Source organism: Centropristis striata, chromosome 18 (assembly GCF_030273125.1).
Source record: "Centropristis striata isolate RG_2023a ecotype Rhode Island chromosome 18, C.striata_1.0, whole genome shotgun sequence".
Taxonomy (NCBI): domain Eukaryota; kingdom Metazoa; phylum Chordata; class Actinopteri; order Perciformes; family Serranidae; genus Centropristis; species Centropristis striata.
Genome location: NC_081534.1, coordinates 3,354,311 through 3,371,407, shown reverse-complemented (window position 1 = coordinate 3,371,407; position 17,097 = coordinate 3,354,311). Strand labels below are relative to the sequence as shown.

At 37.0% G+C, this 17,097-nt stretch overlaps 2 protein-coding genes across 4 annotated transcripts in view; one reads left to right on the top strand and one right to left on the bottom strand.

Moving 5' to 3' along the window:
* dpf3 (double PHD fingers 3) overlaps positions 1-3,352 on the top strand; it is a 28,296-nt gene extending 24,944 nt beyond the window's left edge. For both annotated transcript variants that reach the window (XM_059356670.1, XM_059356669.1), the window contains one exon: positions 1,374-3,352. In XM_059356670.1, coding sequence (XP_059212653.1) covers positions 1,374-1,441 — 68 coding nt within the window. In that variant the 3' untranslated portion in view covers positions 1,442-3,352. The remainder of the gene's footprint in view (positions 1-1,373) is intronic.
* Positions 3,353-9,124: 5,772 nt separating this feature from the next.
* Positions 9,125-15,556, bottom strand: LOC131991313 (protein LEG1 homolog). Of its 2 annotated transcripts, XM_059356673.1 has the most exons (9): positions 15,461-15,556; positions 13,910-14,164; positions 13,535-13,621; positions 13,162-13,232; positions 11,988-12,092; positions 11,765-11,883; positions 10,460-10,601; positions 10,258-10,354; positions 9,125-9,751 (listed from the first exon to the last, which is right to left on the bottom strand). In XM_059356673.1, exons 2-9 carry the CDS (start codon positions 14,091-14,093, stop codon positions 9,600-9,602), a joined length of 957 nt encoding a protein of 318 aa, XP_059212656.1. In that variant the 5' UTR covers positions 14,094-14,164; positions 15,461-15,556; the 3' UTR covers positions 9,125-9,599. The 2 variants fall into 2 exon arrangements, with proteins under 2 accessions (XP_059212656.1, XP_059212655.1); XM_059356672.1 differs by lacking the exon at positions 15,461-15,556 and having other exon boundaries at positions 13,910-14,373.
* Positions 15,557-17,097: the final 1,541 nt, after the last annotated feature.

The window sequence follows — 17,097 nt, the reverse complement described above, 5'->3', positions numbered from 1 at the left end:
CTTTATGGTCCTGAGCTTGGAGAAGGGAGTCATGCCTGAAATACATTCACCAGGATACATAGCATGAAGTCATTAGATTAGATTGAATAAGCCACTCATCCTACACGAATAACACAAAACAATACAACCTTACTATTTCAATATGACTGTTACTTATTGAGTTAGTTAGTTTGCTAACATTAGCTAGCTATGCTAATGTCGTTAAATTTGAGTTTTTCTTCCAACATTAGCTGGAATCATTACATAAAGCTTTTTCCTTTTTATACTGTTGTTGTTTGTGTAATATTATGTATGTATATGTTGAGGTTGCTAGCCAGCTGCAAAAAGCTTAATGTAGTAATTTTGGGAGCGTGTCTATGTTCCCCTCTTTGTATGAAACCGGGGAACATAGGACCTTTTCTTCCCGCTTTTCCCAAAAAGGTTCCTATGTTCCCCGGTCTGTTACTTTTTCCACCATTACTGCCAAATTCCATGGCAAATAGGCCTAACCCTAACAATAACCCTATTTAAAAAGCCAAAAAAACAGAAAAAAAACCCAGAAAGTAACCAGAAAGTAGCTGCTGTTCAAATTTACCGTAAAGATTGATAGATTTCGGGGAGCATAGGACCCTTTTTCAGAAAAAGGATCCTATGTTTCCCGGTATGTATTGCTACAGGGAAACATAGGACCCTTTTTGGGAACATAGGTCCCGGGAAACATAGGAATGACCCCGTAATTTCCGCTAGAGTTAACATTAGTTTGCTAAAAATGTTAGCATAGCTAGCTCAAATGAGCTGGCAAGCTCATGTTAGCTAGCACATTCATAAGGTTAGTAGTTATTTGTTGCTAAACAATACATTACCTGACTTTATAAGTTACATTAACATCGAAATATTAAAGTTGTATTGTTTACATCTGTATTATTATTAATTATTATAATGAATGCATGCTATTAAATCCTAATGATCGCCTAACACAGTGGCAGATAAACATATAATACTTCATATTTAGGACAAAACAACACATATTTAGCCTTTAGTTCAGTCAGCTACTTGGTTCATTAACAATAAACGTGATAAAGCAATACACTTCACTTTATAATACAGTGACATGTAGATGTTATTTACTGATAAGGAAGCACAATAAACGGACAATTTTCCACCATGGCCCATGGGTCCTGACGATGGAGATCGGTCCCAGCAGCAGAGGTGGGCCCAAGCATGGAGCTCTGCAGAGGGACACTATTGGAGACTCATCGGTTTTATTATACATCAGTTTGTTGATACTATATGTCATGCATTGTATATTTGAGAGAAGCTATTGCAAAGGCTATATATGGAAAAGAGCAAGGAGGAAAATATTTCAGCTTCTCTTTCTGCTTCTCTGTCCACAGGGAGCTGGAGCTGCCACGTGTGTCTGGACCTGTTAAAGGACAAGGCCTCAGCCTATGGAGAAGCATAACTTCCTTGGACACTCTACACACATACACACAATATATATATTTGTACCTATACATTAACTGTTTGGCATACCCACACATTAGCAAACACTTTCTCTCAGATAGAATAAATCGCACACAGATACACTCTCTCACACACACTCCAGTGCATTAGCAGGCTCAGGACAGTTTCCTGTGTGAGCCGCAGAGATCTTTGACCTCCCTTATTGACGCGCAACACTCTAAACGGCATCGACATGCAATCTCGACCGTAAGTCAGCTAACAGCAGGTCTGCCGTTCAGTCATATCTCTACCTCACCACTCAGCAGACGGCAAGAAGCCAAAGCAAGATTGATAATGGCCAATACTGTGTTGTACATGTGTACGTGAAATACTCATTTTAAACCGAACATCTTAATTCCATGGATGTTTTCCCACGATTTATATTCATTTCAGTATGAAGATGTCGCACAGTTTCTGCTGAAGCTGTTTCACTCGCTTCCCATGTTGCTCAAGCTCAGTGGCGGTTCTAGACCAATTTTACTGTGGGGGCCAAGGAGGGGCCAGTGTTTATTCAGAGTGGCACATTAGCACATGAAAAAATGGCAAAGATGATATTTAGGTATTCAAAATCTTTGAATGTCTTCAAAAAGACACAAAATGACTTACAAAGACACGTAAAGACATGAAAAGGATTCAAAAATGGACAAAATAGCCCAATAAGACTCAATGGAGTTAAACTATTATACAATGTTTACATTCTGGGTTTCTTTTGTGTACAATGAGATATTGTTTGAACAAAAAAAAGGTTAAAATTGTTCCATTGTTATAAATTGATCATTTTATTATTAATTTGACACAGGGGCCACAGCAGGGGCCAAGGGCTTCTTCACAGGGGCAGTGGCCCCTGGAGGCCCCTCTGTAGAACCGCCACTGCTCAAGCTCTACAGCGGTTTGAGTAACGTTTGTTTAAATTTCTCCTCCCGGCTCGACTCCTCTCCTGTGTTTACACTTTACAGTGACATTCCTTTTTCATATCTGGACAGACTCAGTGTTAGTTATGCCATCTTTCACAGGTTTTTGTCAAGCTTGGCAAAATTTATATCCTGCGCTAAGAGGAAACGGAGCGATAAAACAGCCTCGGCTATCACTCCTGATGGCGTGTGGTGACATTTCTAATCCGTGTCTGCTTTCTGTATCCTTGCAGTCGCTAGGATACCATGGTGCTCAGTTTGACACTTTACAGAAATTATAACATTTCTTTACATAGAATGTTATTATTTATTTATTGTTGTAATGGTCCAATGTTACTGTCAAGGAGATCATTGTTACTGTAAACCAGTGGTTCCCAAACTTTATGTCATGTCATCCTTGTGGAAAACAAAAACTAAAAGCAGCAGATGGAGCCTTTGTACATGGTGAACTCCAGGCAGCACCACCAGCTATTCTGCTATTCTTTTCTTCCCTGTCGGGTCTATTTACCTTCTCTCTACTTCACATGTTGTAACCTGCTCTACACAGCTAGATTGCTAACCTCAATCTCGATAACATCAGAGATCATCTTGTTTCTTTGTTGTTCCCAGATGAATTGATCTGATTCATAAACCTTTTTCACAGCAGACAGTTTCGCTTGTCATAGCAAGAAAAGCCCCAGCATGAATAATAGCTCTGTTTCAGCAAAACAACTGACTTTTCTGTCAAGCTTTTTATTCCGGCTGCATGTAGCCGATGCAGTTTATAATTATAACAGCTGCAGATTTAACACATTTTTTTTTCAAACATTCGGCCTTTGATTTTTTAGTGTTTTTTGACAGCTATTTTTAGCAGTTGCTGCTAGCTAGGCTTTCTCAGAGAATTGTTGGGAGGGAAAATCCCTCTCCAGCTGACTTTTTAAGAATTGTACTGCAAAAAAGGTGTGTCTAAAAACAAGATAAAAACACTAAATCTGAGGGAAATGATCTTGCTGCATGGACAGATAATTTCACTTGACAAGCTTTCTTAAATTAAGATTTTTAAATCTAGAAATAAGCATGTTGTATGCTTACAATAAGAAATAACTCTTAAAAGAAGATAAATTATGTAACACTTCTAAATCTAAAGTTTTTTTTTATCTTGTTAAGAAACAAATAATTTGCAGTGCAAAGCTTGCAGATTAATTTATCTTGTTTTAAGAGTTATTTTCTTATTTTTGGTGTACATCGTGCTTATTCCTAGATATTCCTAGACAATCTTAATTTAAGAAATCTTGTCAAGTGAAATTATCTGTCCATGCAGCAAGATCATTTCTCTCAGATTTATTGTTTTTACCATTAAAAAAAACCCTTTAGATTAAGAAGTGTTAGATAATTGATCTTTTTTTAGACACCCCTTTTTTGCAGTGTGCAGCTGACTAATTTTAAACTAGAAATGTGCAGTAAAGAATCTTATGTGCCAAATATCTGGCAAATATAGGACACCTTGACTGTCAATTAATAGCCTATAGTTTTAGTTATTCCTTTGTTGGACTTTCAAAATAATCTGCTGTAAAAATTGTTTATATTTTTGTGGCTTTGCTAGACATTTTACCCATGTGGGTAATGTGTGTCCCCTGCAATACCTCTGTGCCCCTCTAGAGGGCCCCACTCCACAGTTTGGGAACCACTGCTGTAAGTTAACCAAGACAATGTGTGTATTATCAAACCTTGATTCATGACTATTTTGAACAGGCAGTGTAGTGAATCATATACATGTACTGAGGAAGCATTATTTACTAGTGAGTCCTGTCTGGAAGTTGGCAAAAATATATATAAGAATTTATTACATTCTTTTTTTATGCAGTTACAGTACAACCAGAATATGTTGTGGACATTCTGTATTTGTATTACCACATGAGTAAGGTTGAATTTGTTTCACGTAAAATCTTGAAAGTCCCATCAATGTAATTTATGTTTTGAGCAAAATCTGATATCCACCAAGAATAAACTAGACGAAAAAGCCCTTAAAGTACACACAGTGTACAAGCCTTCACAGGATCACAATCTGCATTTGTGTTGTTTTTTTTATTGTGAGTTTGTATTTGATATTGCTTTTCCACAGACAATCATGAACTAGCATAGATACAGAACATGATGTTAATAATATGCAGAGGGTTTTATTGTGCTTCTCCATGGCGGGTGTAATGACCCTTTGTGTCTTCCTTTTAAAAATGTCTTGGATGTCATTCTTATTTGATGCCATCACCTACAGTGATTTAAAATGCGTGTTGTATTTTGTTAAAGTAAATGTTATGTTTTGTGTTGAAATAAAGACTTTTCCATTATTCTTGTTTCCTTGCACATATCTACAAAGTTTCCCCTTTCACTTAAATATATTCACAGAAATACAATTTATTTTTTGCTTCTGATCCCTTTCAGTATTACATTACCAGAAAACCCCACTGCTGTGTATCCACATCGAAAATAGGCATTGAGTGTTTATATGGCTCTGACCAAGATGGCTGTGTCTGATATGAATCCATTATAATCTAATGGAGAGATAAGTCATCGTTCTACCCAAAGATATGGCCGCCTGTCTGTTTATATGGATGTCATCTGCAGGGATACAGAAAAAACTCCAAAAGAGGTTACAGGAATGTGACTTTCTTTTGCAGTATTACAGTTTTTCTCAGTCGCTTTGGTGCATTTCTCACATCACTGTTTACATTTGCACAATAGTTACAGTTTTTCTCAATTTGCTAAAACACATTTTTTGAATCCTCCTGTCCTTTTCTCAGAATTCTTAACACAAAACTCTTTTCTCACACTACATTCACAAAACCTCTGATTCTTTTAGCAAAACTATACCATCACCTCAAAATAGTTTTACCTGTTCTCAGAACCAAACAATGTTGTTAGATCTTGAACTAATTGGTCAAAATAGAAAAAATGCAGAGCAGTCATTACACACTACACTAAAAAAAATTGAAAACACAGTGTTCAAGGCATGTAGCTCATGGAGAAATGTTTATTGGTCACATTAAAGTATATCACATGCATTTTGCATCTCAAAAGTAAAAAAAATAAAAAAGATTGCACAACTCAGTGGATTCAGCATTTACTCTGCATTGAAACATAGGTACTGTGAAAAAAATCATCCTGAAATTGACAAATACAAATAAAAGTGTACTGTAAATTGTACTGTAAAATATAAAACAAAACAAAACAAAAAAAAACAGGTCTTTGGCCTGCCTCTCTCATGGTCATGCCATGCACCAGTACATGGTCAATGACGGTAGCCACAATTTCGTCATAAATTGCCATTCTTTGTCTCTCCCTCCTCTTATATGCACTCGTCCTCTGTGTCTTTGATCCATTGTTGTCTTGAGCCTGCAGGACCAACCTGTTTATATTGGTTGTCATGTTGTCTTGACATGATGAGAAACAAGTGTGATCAATTTTGAATCGTTGTGTTCACTGGATGACCCATGTGTTTCATTTGTGTTGTTTTGTCACTTGTTTTTACCATTATGTATCACAAGTGCATCACAGTGACAACTGTGTCTTATTGCAGGAGATTTGTGTTTAGAGTTTTGCAAAAAGAATTACTGCGATCTGCAAATAGTGTTTTACTAGATGAAGATAATTTATGGTTTTGTCAAAAGGATGTTCGATTCGGGGAATGTGTTTAGACAACTGAGCAATTGATTCACACAACAGGAATTAGTGTTTAGCAATTGAGGAAAAACTGTAATGCATTTCCCAAAACAATTAGTCCAAACTGCAAAACCTAGTTGATAACCTGCAAAAGTGTGTCACCTGCTCAAAATGGATCATAGCTCATTCCTCTACAGCAGTATTCATGTCAATGAAAGTGTCATCAAGATGAAAAGTGCTGACATCATGTTTATGAACAAGATAGTCAAATGTCTCTGTCATGTTTTCATTATGACACTTTACTCTGGAAATGTTTTCAATGCAGAAAAGTCAGATCTTGATGACGCTACCTGAAAATGCTCCAGACAGACTATATACTATTTACACAGCCATTTGAAAACTACAGTAAAGTTACACATTACTGTATTTAGCTAGTTAACTGAGTACAACACACTGAATATGTACTTTTCATATATTTACTGCATATGCTCTTTTCAATTCTAATTTGTTTACAGCATTGTGCAAAAGGAAAAAACACTCTTATTTACAACAAACATGGCGTCCCTTTGGGTCGAGCTATGACAGTCCAGAGTCACAGTGTTGTAGAAATGGTCCTCACTATGTCCTGCTGGTTCATATATGTTGTAAAGTGTTTATGGTTTATGGATTCAGCTCTGAGTGATTGTAGAGAAGTGGCTTATCATTGGTTCAACTAATGCTTCACACAGCCTTCTCATCAGAGAAAGCCAAGGTTCACCTGAGAGAAACTGTTCAATTTAGGAGACATTTTTAGGAAAAAAAAAAGATCTCAAAAAAATTATAAAATTGGCTTGACAGATTTTGACACCTAGTTCATCATTTTTGTATGTAATGACTCAAGCAATTAAATGAGGACTATTAGTTTTATATGGAATGGCTATTCAGCATTCACAAGTATAGTTAATTATGACATGACATAAGCAAATGATAATGTTATAAAACAGCAGAGAGTTGTATGAAAGCACTTGATGACTGTCTAAAAGCATTTGTAATGTGTTGATAGGAATGAGAAACTGCTACTATGATGAGCACAAATGACTAAATGTTGTGGAGGTTGAACTAACTGTTGTGCAAATGTTAATAGTGATGTGAGAAATGCACCAAAGCAACTGAAAAACTGTAATGATAGGTGAGCACTTACATCAAATTACCACTAGAGGACACTATTGGACTGAACTAGAGCTGGATGGAATTTAACTGAATTACAGTTTTTCACAACCGCTATGACCCGTTGTTCAATACTTTTACCGCTTTTTCAAAGCTCTTCACACAGTTACCACAACATCAGCCTGTGTGGGCGATACAATTAACACAATTCTTCTTCTTTTGACACAAAATACACACATTTTACACATTTAAAATTAGTTTTAACTCCTTTTACACACAAGCTCAATCAAGACCAAAACAGTAGATGTTAACTGGTGAATTTTCAATTGCTTTCACACAGTTTGTCAAAACAGAAAACCTCATGTCCAAAACTAATGAATTGAAGATTACATTGATCAGCTTCTGCTCCTTTTTCTTTTTGTCTATTTGGCAATACAGTAATGAATGACAGCTGATTTTTTTTACCTCTTTACTCTACTGTAAGTCATTTTAATTTGCAATACAGTAAAGTGTTTACTGCAAATCCTGTCATTCACTATCTTCTTCTTTCATACGTAAACATTCTGCAAAGCTGCTCTGACACGGCTCGTTCACTTTCTGTACTGAGTGTTGTACAAAAAAGGACCAAAATTCATGGCCAACAAATGAAAAATGAAGAACATCATCACAAACATTGTCTCTATGGAGGCTATTTTGTCCATTTTTGAATCATTTTCATGTCTTTTCATGTCTTTGTAAGTCATTTTGTGTCTTTTTTAGTCATTCAGTCCAACATAAAATGTGATTTTGAATCTTTTTTTACTTTCAAAACACTATCATGCTCAATAAAGAATTTTACAGTAAATGTTGCAAATGTGAACAAAGGTCGCAAATACAACATATACGTAAGAGGGTTCCATCCAGTTGTATCATTTTATACTAAATATATTTGAGCTTGTCTCCAGATTTACTTGGTATATCATCATCAAACTGAAACTGGCCTCATGGAGTTTACAGCCAGAACTTTAGAGGTAAATTTACAGTAGGGCTCCACGCTGCTTTGTTTTCTAGTCTGGATGATGAAGAAGTCATGCTTTGGAGCTTTTGGAGACTCCAGAGGGTTAATTTACATGTATGATCAATACAATAATCTGTTGATTGTAAAAGAAAAAGGAAAAAAAGTAGATAAGAAACATGCAAAGTGATTCGGTTTGTGTTCTTCCATCAGTTGTCAGTGTTTTTTATGACACTGTGCTGTGACTGACTAAATGTTTCTGTTGGAAGACAACGTGTGTCAGTGTTTTGGTAGATTTGGTGAATTGTGTTAGTGTATTATTGTATTTTGGAAGTGTGTGTCTGTGTTTAGTTACACTGGGTGATTTTGACCATGAGATTAACTGTTTGGGGGATTGTGTGTATCAGGTGTGATGTGCGTTAACAGTTTTGAAAACGTTTTTAAGGTTCTGACAAACGGGTCATAGCGGTTGTGAAAAACTGTAAATAACTCTCAATTGTATTATTATAACTTATGCATAAAAATGTCAGAATTATTTAGTAGTTAGTTAAGGTGGAGCTATTAAGCTACTGTATATACTATTGTGTAGTCTAATCTATAACAATGCATGATATTTAAAAAAAAACTCATTACTAAGTATAATTTATATCTTAAAGTAACTTTTTACAACAACTGTCAGAAGAATTCAGTGGAGTAAAAAGTGATTTTTCCCTATGAAATGTTCTGGAGTATAATTAAAGATAAAAATGTGTAAGTTCCTGGTTTATTTTAATTGCAAGATTTAAGATGTGCCATGCAAAAAACTCATTGTGCATCTCAAAACTTCTGTGCCTCTGCATGTTTCTGTACTAGATTTAATGAATAAAAGTGCAATGGCATAATCTTAAAAAAAGAACAATAATAGCAACAATAATAGCAATAATAACATTTTCATTTGTTGATACTTTATTGGGCCACAAACAATCACATGTAGGTGATAAGAACAAAGACATACAGAGGTTTACCTGTTCTAAAGCAACTATAACGAACCTGTAAGTGCTTATCAAGCACTCTGAATTTGGCACTGACGCTTGTATATGACCTGCATAAGTGAACAATGTCATCAGTGAGAATATAGGCTATTTCTATATAGATATTCTTAATTCCTGTCACGGTGCCATAGTTGCAGTTTCATCTGATTCTGATTAAATCAGAGGAAATCATGCAATTTCTCCAGAAACCCTCTTTAGCTCAGCATGCAGCAGCATCAAGCCCATGTTGGACAGATCGAGGCTTCATTACCATTTTTGACCTGCAGTTGGAGATCTGATGCATGGCTATGAAATATCAGTAATGTCTTTCTGTTTGCAAGTGTAATTCGAGTTGCTATAGGTCTCTGTTCGTGTGTGTGTGTGTGTGTGTGTGTGTGTGTGTGTGTGTGTGTGTGTGTCTCAGCAGCCTGTAGACATTCCAGTGACGATAGACAGGAAAGTGCCTGTTGCGTAGCCGGGATTCAGTAGGAGCTGCTCCAGCATCTCCCTGCCTTTCTCTCTTGTTTGTACTGAACACATGGCACTATTCCACATCCTCACCAGTGACCCACCTGGTAGATGACATCATCATAATCAGCTCACTAACTGCATTAAAAAATGCTATATCACAATATTTGTTTGTGCACTGCAAAAGAAAAGTGTGTCTAAAAACAAGATAAAAACACTAAATCGGAGGGAAATCTTGCTCTCTTGCTGCATGGACTTGACGAGATTTCTTAAATTAAGATGATTAAATCTAGAAATAAGCATATTGTATGCTTAAAATAAGAAATTAACTCTTAAAACAAGATAAATTAAAGCTGCAAGCAGCGATGAACTGGCCCGAGCAGAGTGCACTGACTGATTATTTGTTTCTTACCAAGATAAAAATTAGAACATAATTTATCTTGTTTTAAGAGTTATTTCTTATTTAAAGCATTCAACATGCTTATTTCTAGATTTAACAATCTTAATTTAAGAAATCTTGTCAAGTGAAATTATCTGTCCATGCAGCAGGACAATTTCCCTCAGATTTAGTGTTTTTATCTTGTTTTTAGACTGTGTATGTGTGTCCTACCCAGCATATTGTTGACCATGTTCATCCAGGAGAAGATAGACAGTGTGTGGTTCTCCTCTGTGCTCAAATCGGCTATGTTAGGTGCACTGTCGCCATCCTAAATGTACAATAAGACGGACAGAACAAATATAAGATACATACATAAGTTGTAAAATGTTATAGGTTTTTAAATGTCTGTATGGATGCAGTTGAAGTTTCCTACCTTTAAAATACGACCTGGGAGAGGGGTTATGAACATTGCAGATTTTTGCAAATTGGATTGGAAATGTGCAGCAGAAACATACTCAGCAGAGTTCAGCCAGCTGTTTAAAAACGCCACCTCTACAGAGGAGTAGGAGCTCTGCCTGAAGGAGAGGAGAGCACAGAGAGAGGGAGACTGGTCATTTGATTTGTTGCTGAGAGTTAGATGAGAAAAATGATACCACTATAATATATCGTTAGCCTCATAGCATAATTGCCTAAGTCATTTTTTGGCCAAATTGTGATATCTGCCTAACTTTACTCTCCTACCACTGCTGCATCTTTCTGCCTTATTGCCTATGTTCTCCCTATCAGAACACTTGTTAGAGTCCACAATCACTTTCTGCCTTAGTCATCTCTTTGACTTAGGCATTTTTGCCGCTACATACAAACCAAACTACATTATTTCTATGTAAGAGAAAAAATGCCTTAGTCAGGGCATATTCTGCCTAAGACACTTTTATCTGTTATGAAAACGATGTGTTTATTTTTTTATGCAAACTTGTTCACACTTCTATTTGAACTTACTGTTACAATATCAATTAAAAATACCAATGGGCTTACTAAAAATTGTGTTTTTTCTTGTTTTCCGAAAACATTCAAATATGACTTGGGCAAATATGCTATGAGGCTAACGATATGTCAAAATGAAGCTACAGCCAGCAGCTGGTTAGCTTAGCTAGCATAAAGTATAGAAACAGGGGCTGAGTCCCGTACTATACAGCTCGCTCTATTTACGGTCCACCATTTACTTTGATTGTACAACTGTGTGAATGAATCAACTATATAGTGTTGTGTTTTCCACACCCTTCTGTAAAGATTAAACTAATGAGATGGAACCAAGCATCATCTTCTGGGTGTATAAAGTAAGCTGAGGTGCAAGTGCCTTAAAACTGCATTCTTTCTAATAGCCAACAGGGGGCGAGTCCACTGGTTGCAAAACAAGTCAGATTGTAAAGAAGTCTTTGAGAAAGTGACCCTACTTCTCATTTGATTCATTACTTCAGTAAAGAATTTCCTATTTCAAGTCATCTTCAATACAGCTTAATGTACATTTTGTAAATTATGGTCCCATTTAAAGTAAAACGGACGATGAAGCAGGGTATGTTTCAGGGCATGGCTATTCTATGAAAAATGTCTTCAGCATAAGGTTGTACTCAAAGACACTATACAGACAGACAGATAGACATATAGACAGATAGACAGATAGATAGATAGATAGATAGATAGATAGATAGATAGATAGATAGATAGATAGATAGATTACTTGGCCTTGCATGCAGCAGAGGCATAAGTTGAAGCCATTTGCGCTGCCCAAAAGAGACCAAGAAGAGCGTCTTTCTTCTCGTTTTCGGCAAGAGGAGAAGCCCCTGCAGCCTTCAGACCCTTTAAACACACACACACACACACAACATTAAGGAGGTGCTCCAGTGATTTAGCATCACATCTTTGGATGTGAATTTGTGTGTGTGTGTGTGTAAGTCATGTACCTGGTAAAAGGCATCCCACTTAGCCATGGCGTCAGGGTAGCTAGCTGCACATTCAGCATATGTGGTGCAATAGTCCATTACACCTGCGGGTGCCTGCATCTGGATCTAAAGGAATCAGCATCAGACATGAGTACAATCATCCTCATCATCATCAAAATATTAAAACTATTAGCAGACTTTGCATTTTTGTGAGGAAATTAGTACTCAAAAAGACTTTGTTGATGATTTGGTAACTTATGTCTCTCTCAGAATGAATTGTTATCACTTTGATGATCACTTTGTTACTCTGTTTGCTGATGTATGTAGGCATTTAGCCTAAAGCTCTGCAGTGCCTAAGTACACTGAAAAAAGAAAATTAATTAATTGAATTGTTTCATTTGGTAACACCTAAATGAATTAAGTTCTTTCAAATTAATTTAATAAGTTAGATTAACACAATTGATTTTAAATTCATTTGAAAGAACTTAATTCATTTAGGTGTTACCATATGAAACAATTCAATTAAGTTGGTTCTTTTTTCAGTGTAAAGTCTGACGGGTCATCCCTATGTGGATCTATGTTCCCCGTTTTCCCAAAAAGGGTCCTATGTTCCCCTCTAGCAATACATACCAGGGAACATAGGACCCTTTTTCTGGAAAAGGGTCCTATGTTCCCCACTGTTGCAGGCGAACATTTTATTTGTTGAGCGTTGCGACGCATCTCAACTATCGCATGTTGAAAGCGAAAGGAAACATGGTGGAGCCTGCTCTCTCTGGGTGTGCTCATAAATGAAATAATGAGTTTGTGATCCAAGTTTTATTGATTGAGCTAACATTCATTGAAAGGATCCCTTGGTCCAAGATAAAGTGACATAATTAACAGAGCAGCCAAAGAATCGCATGCAGCTCGAGACCTGCAGGTTTAACCACCCCTGAGCTAATCTTTCCTCGTCCAGGCCTATTTGCACATCAAACAGCCCGTAGGCCTACATAGGCCTATTTGCCATGGAATTTGGCAGGAAAGGTGGAAAAAGTAATAGATGGGGGAACAAGGGGAAAAAGGTTCCCCAGTCTCATACAAAGAGGGGAACATATAGGACCCGGGGAACATAGACAGAGTCCCAAGTCTGATAGGTCTGCTAGCATTGCAGTAGATCTTTTTTGTTTGTTTGTTTTGGTTTTAAGCTACAAAGTACCTGAACTGCTCCCAGCAAACCCTGCTGTGCTGCAGACAGGAAGGGAAGTACAGAGACAAAGTAGTTCTGACCTGGAGAAGAAAGACATGGTTTTGTTAGTATATTAGTTTTAGTGTTATGTGTGTGTGTGTGTGTGTGTGTGTGTGTGTGTTTGTGTGCCCTCAAACTTTTTGAGCCATGTTTATCAATTAATCAATCAAACTTTATTTATATAGCGCTTTTCATACATATAAATGCAACTCAAAGTGCTTTGTTTGTTTAGGTTGTGTTTTAGCCACATGCCAAACATGCATATATTCAGAAAGTAAAAGATGCATGAATTCTTCATACATGTATTTTATGCATGTCAGCACCTGTCTTATGTCATACTTACAGCCCCACCAGCTGTGATGAGAAATACACATAGTATCTCCTGTTTGCAGGCCGCAAGTTGTTGCACCGGTTGGGTCAGCGAGACGCCCTGCAGGATCAACACATCACACATAACAGCATCAGTTTGTGTGTGAATTCTTTAGTAGCTGGTTATGTTGTGTTGTTATGTTCACTCTGTTTATGACTCTGTGATTCTGGAACTCACATTATAAGTTGATTATTTATTCATTATACGGGTTCAGAGGTCTGAACTTCATAAAATTGCCCTTAAGTGATTTATTATCCACTTTTGCACCAATTCTCATTTAGTAGAAGTAAACAAACTATGAATTAGTTTGTCTACAGAACAAATGTGAAAAAGGAAACAACACATCACCTGAGGTTAGCATCCATCCAAGCTGCAGTGGCAGTCCCCAGATTGGACTGTCAGTTGCATTTGTCCCCATGGATCCCATAAAGGGGTCTGTTGCAGCAATCAACAGCCGGTAAAAACTCATACGGTAAAGGTAGTGCCAGGGGTCGGGGTTCACGATGCCGTTGTTTACCGGCATGTCAGTCATTTTGTCGGTTGTATGGGCCCACTGTATGGGCTGGCCATTTTCTAGGATGACTGCAGAGCTGCTAAGAGACACTGCACATGCCAGAAGGAAGACAAGAACCGGACGCATCGTGACTGAAGAGCAAGGACTGCAGAAAATAAGGGAGCCAAGCGGGTTATATACTGCTCTGTTTACATCCAAATGTACTGACTGTGGTCTGATCTGGTGACATTAGGTTCAGTGGACCCTCATTGGCAGACAGATAAGATAGTGTATGTGCAGAGTTAGTCTCTTAGTTAATATTTCTTTCATAATCACACAAGCACCCCGCACAACCTCAATACAGTGGAAAGTTGAACGAGGACAACATGAAAGAGCAATCAATCAACTCAACAGGTAGACTTTCATCATATCCAAAAAGATTTTCATATCTGAACCAATCAACTAGCAAGTAAGGCTGAATCCTCTATCAGTGGTGCATTGGATTTAAATTTATAGATAATTGGCAAAAATGTTGTTTGGTTTACATTTTATGTCTTGAAATTAATGGATACTGATGATAATTGATCATTTAAACTGATTATGTCACCGACTGTGAAACTTGGTCAACTGTTCTGCAAACTGATAAGAGCAACTATATGTCCTGTCTGTCATCATTGGTAAAGATGCCTGCAGTCACTGGGTGAGAGTACAGTTTTTAGGCCAAAAGCTGCAATAAACTAAGAAAGCACAGGGTCTGGCTGATGTTTGGACCTAAACCCAGGGCAGATCAAGTACAACTAACTCACAATCCTAAATATTCCATGCACTGGTGGTAAAAATAAATGAATATCAGAATAGCCCTCTTGGATGCTTCTGTGGTAGAAAAAAGATAATAAAATGCCCTCTGTAATGGGCCAATGTGCAAGAAAACATGATGCTATGCACTACACTGCAAAAAAGCCAACTTGTATTTTTTGGCCTAAAACAGTGATTTAAGTTGGTGGAAATATAAATGATTGACATTTAGGGCAATAATGTAAGTTAGCACAGCAAAGGAAGCCAGTTGTCTGCTCAAAAACAAGTTGGTGAGTTGTTGTTACTTATATCTTTAAGTTGGGGTTCACAACAAGGGACAATAGTTCTGCTAACTCTTATTTCTTTGTTGTGAAATGCGGGAAAGCGGTGAACTTCATTAGCAAAAGCGGCTAACTGATGCTAGCGGCTAACTGATGCTAGCGGCGCTGCTTGTTACAGCTACATGAGTAGCCATTAGCGTATCAATGCTAACTCAAAATTGACATTTCATTGCGGCATTACAATCGTGCCAATTTAGCACATTGCGGAAGTTAGCAGAAGTAAGGATTAAAAGTTATTACAATGTAAAATTATAAGTAAGTACAACTTACAGTTGAGTTTATAAAAATTCAAAAACAAAACTTAAAATATTTAGTTTAATTGTCCAACTTAAAATTTTATCGAAGTTTGTTGCCTTGAAATTTTGAGTTCATCCAACTTTTCTTTTTTTGCAGTGTAATGGGTGTCCTTAAAATGCAGAAAATGCAATGCAGTGCCCTAAGATGCCCTTTCATTGCAGAAAAAGAGATGCAGGTTGCTAATGCATGCTCGTCCCGGGGAAAAAAAATGATGAAGTGCCCTCCAGGGTGCTGTTACAATGAAGAAATTATTTAGGACTACCCAACATGCTAGAAAACATTCTGCGTGCTGTTGCACCCCTGCTTGCAGCTGGTGCCTTTTTTACTTTTTCAACAGCCCGAGTCAGCAACTGCTTCCACGTGACTTTCATCATCACACACTAGTTGCAAAACAAAAGGTCAGTGTGTTTAGCAGCTGTACGTGCAGGCTGATATGCAGCAGGCACTCAGCATCTGTAAGCATGACAGGCTTTTGTTCTGCAAACACTGAACAAATTTCCAGGAGCTGGAGTCTGTTATGTAGCTGTGTGGTTAACCTGCCTGAACCTAGATGTTGAAACACTGTGTGCTCAGCAGATATCCTACAAAATCAATCACCTAAATGTGCTCTAATAATTGCTACACATCTCCAGACAACACACATTTGTGTTTTTATTTAATGTTTGCAGGTTTGATATGCAGGGCTATAGCCAAGATTGTTATTCAATGAGAAAATTGAGTCCCCCGAAACGTGCACCAAGTTTGTAAAATTCAGACCAGACACAAAAAGAAGGTATCTAACTCATCTTTAAATGATTTGGATTTTAAAGGTGGAATTGTATTTGATGATTGCTTTATTTCTTGTAACTATAGTAACTATAACTTTCTGCCTACCAACCTATAAAGTGTGTCAATCAACCCTATGATGGGACCATGGTTATAATAGTTTTGGATTTTTCATTAGTTTTAGTTTTAATTTTGTTGTCAATTTTTGTTTCCAAATTCAGTTAGTTTTAATGAGTTTTTAGTTTTTAGAGTGAGTTTGCTAGTTTTAATTTAGTTTTTATTAGTTTTAGTGTTTTTGTAATGGGGTATTTGTTGGGTGTGAGATTCAAAAAGTCACAATAAATGTTGCCTCTATTTCCTTTGTCTTATCCATCTCAGTCCCAATACGTTTATTAAGTCATAAAACCAAATGGATGAAATAGATTTCATATCAACCAAAAAGGTTAATGTATGAAAAAGTTGACAAAGACGAAAACGAAGGGCACTTTCACTATAATTTTACTTAGTTTTGTAACCACAATATAAAGTTTCAGTTAGTTATCTTTTTTTTTTTTTAAAGCTCTCGTTTTTATTTTTATTTCAGTTAATGAAAATGTTTTTTCAATTCTAGTTTTCGTTATTTCGTTGGATGGGACTGATGGGGCATCCTCCGGGCCAGATGAGTGAAGCCAATGCTGAAGTGCCAAATTACCCTCAAATTACCTTCAGAATTTATTTATAGAGAGCAAACGAAATGAATGTTTTTGTAGGCCAACCCAGAAGTAGGATGATTACAGAAAATGAGGATGACTTTCACAATGAACACCACTTTTATGATGTTTGAAGCATTAATGCAGCCGGCAGAA

Excerpts from the sequence above, each read along its gene's own strand:
- LOC131991313 (XM_059356672.1), bottom strand. The coding sequence starts at position 14,201 with ATGCGTCCGGTTCTTGTCTTCCTTCTGGCATGTGCAGTGTCTCTTAGC. Across the intron at positions 12,093-13,161 it reads GTTTGCTGGGAGCAGTTCAG|ATCCAGATGCAGGCACCCGC; the intron begins GTACTTTGTAGC and ends TGATTCCTTTAG. Across the intron at positions 9,752-10,257 it reads CATGGTCAACAATATGCTGG|GTGGGTCACTGGTGAGGATG; the intron begins GTAGGACACACA and ends GTCATCTACCAG.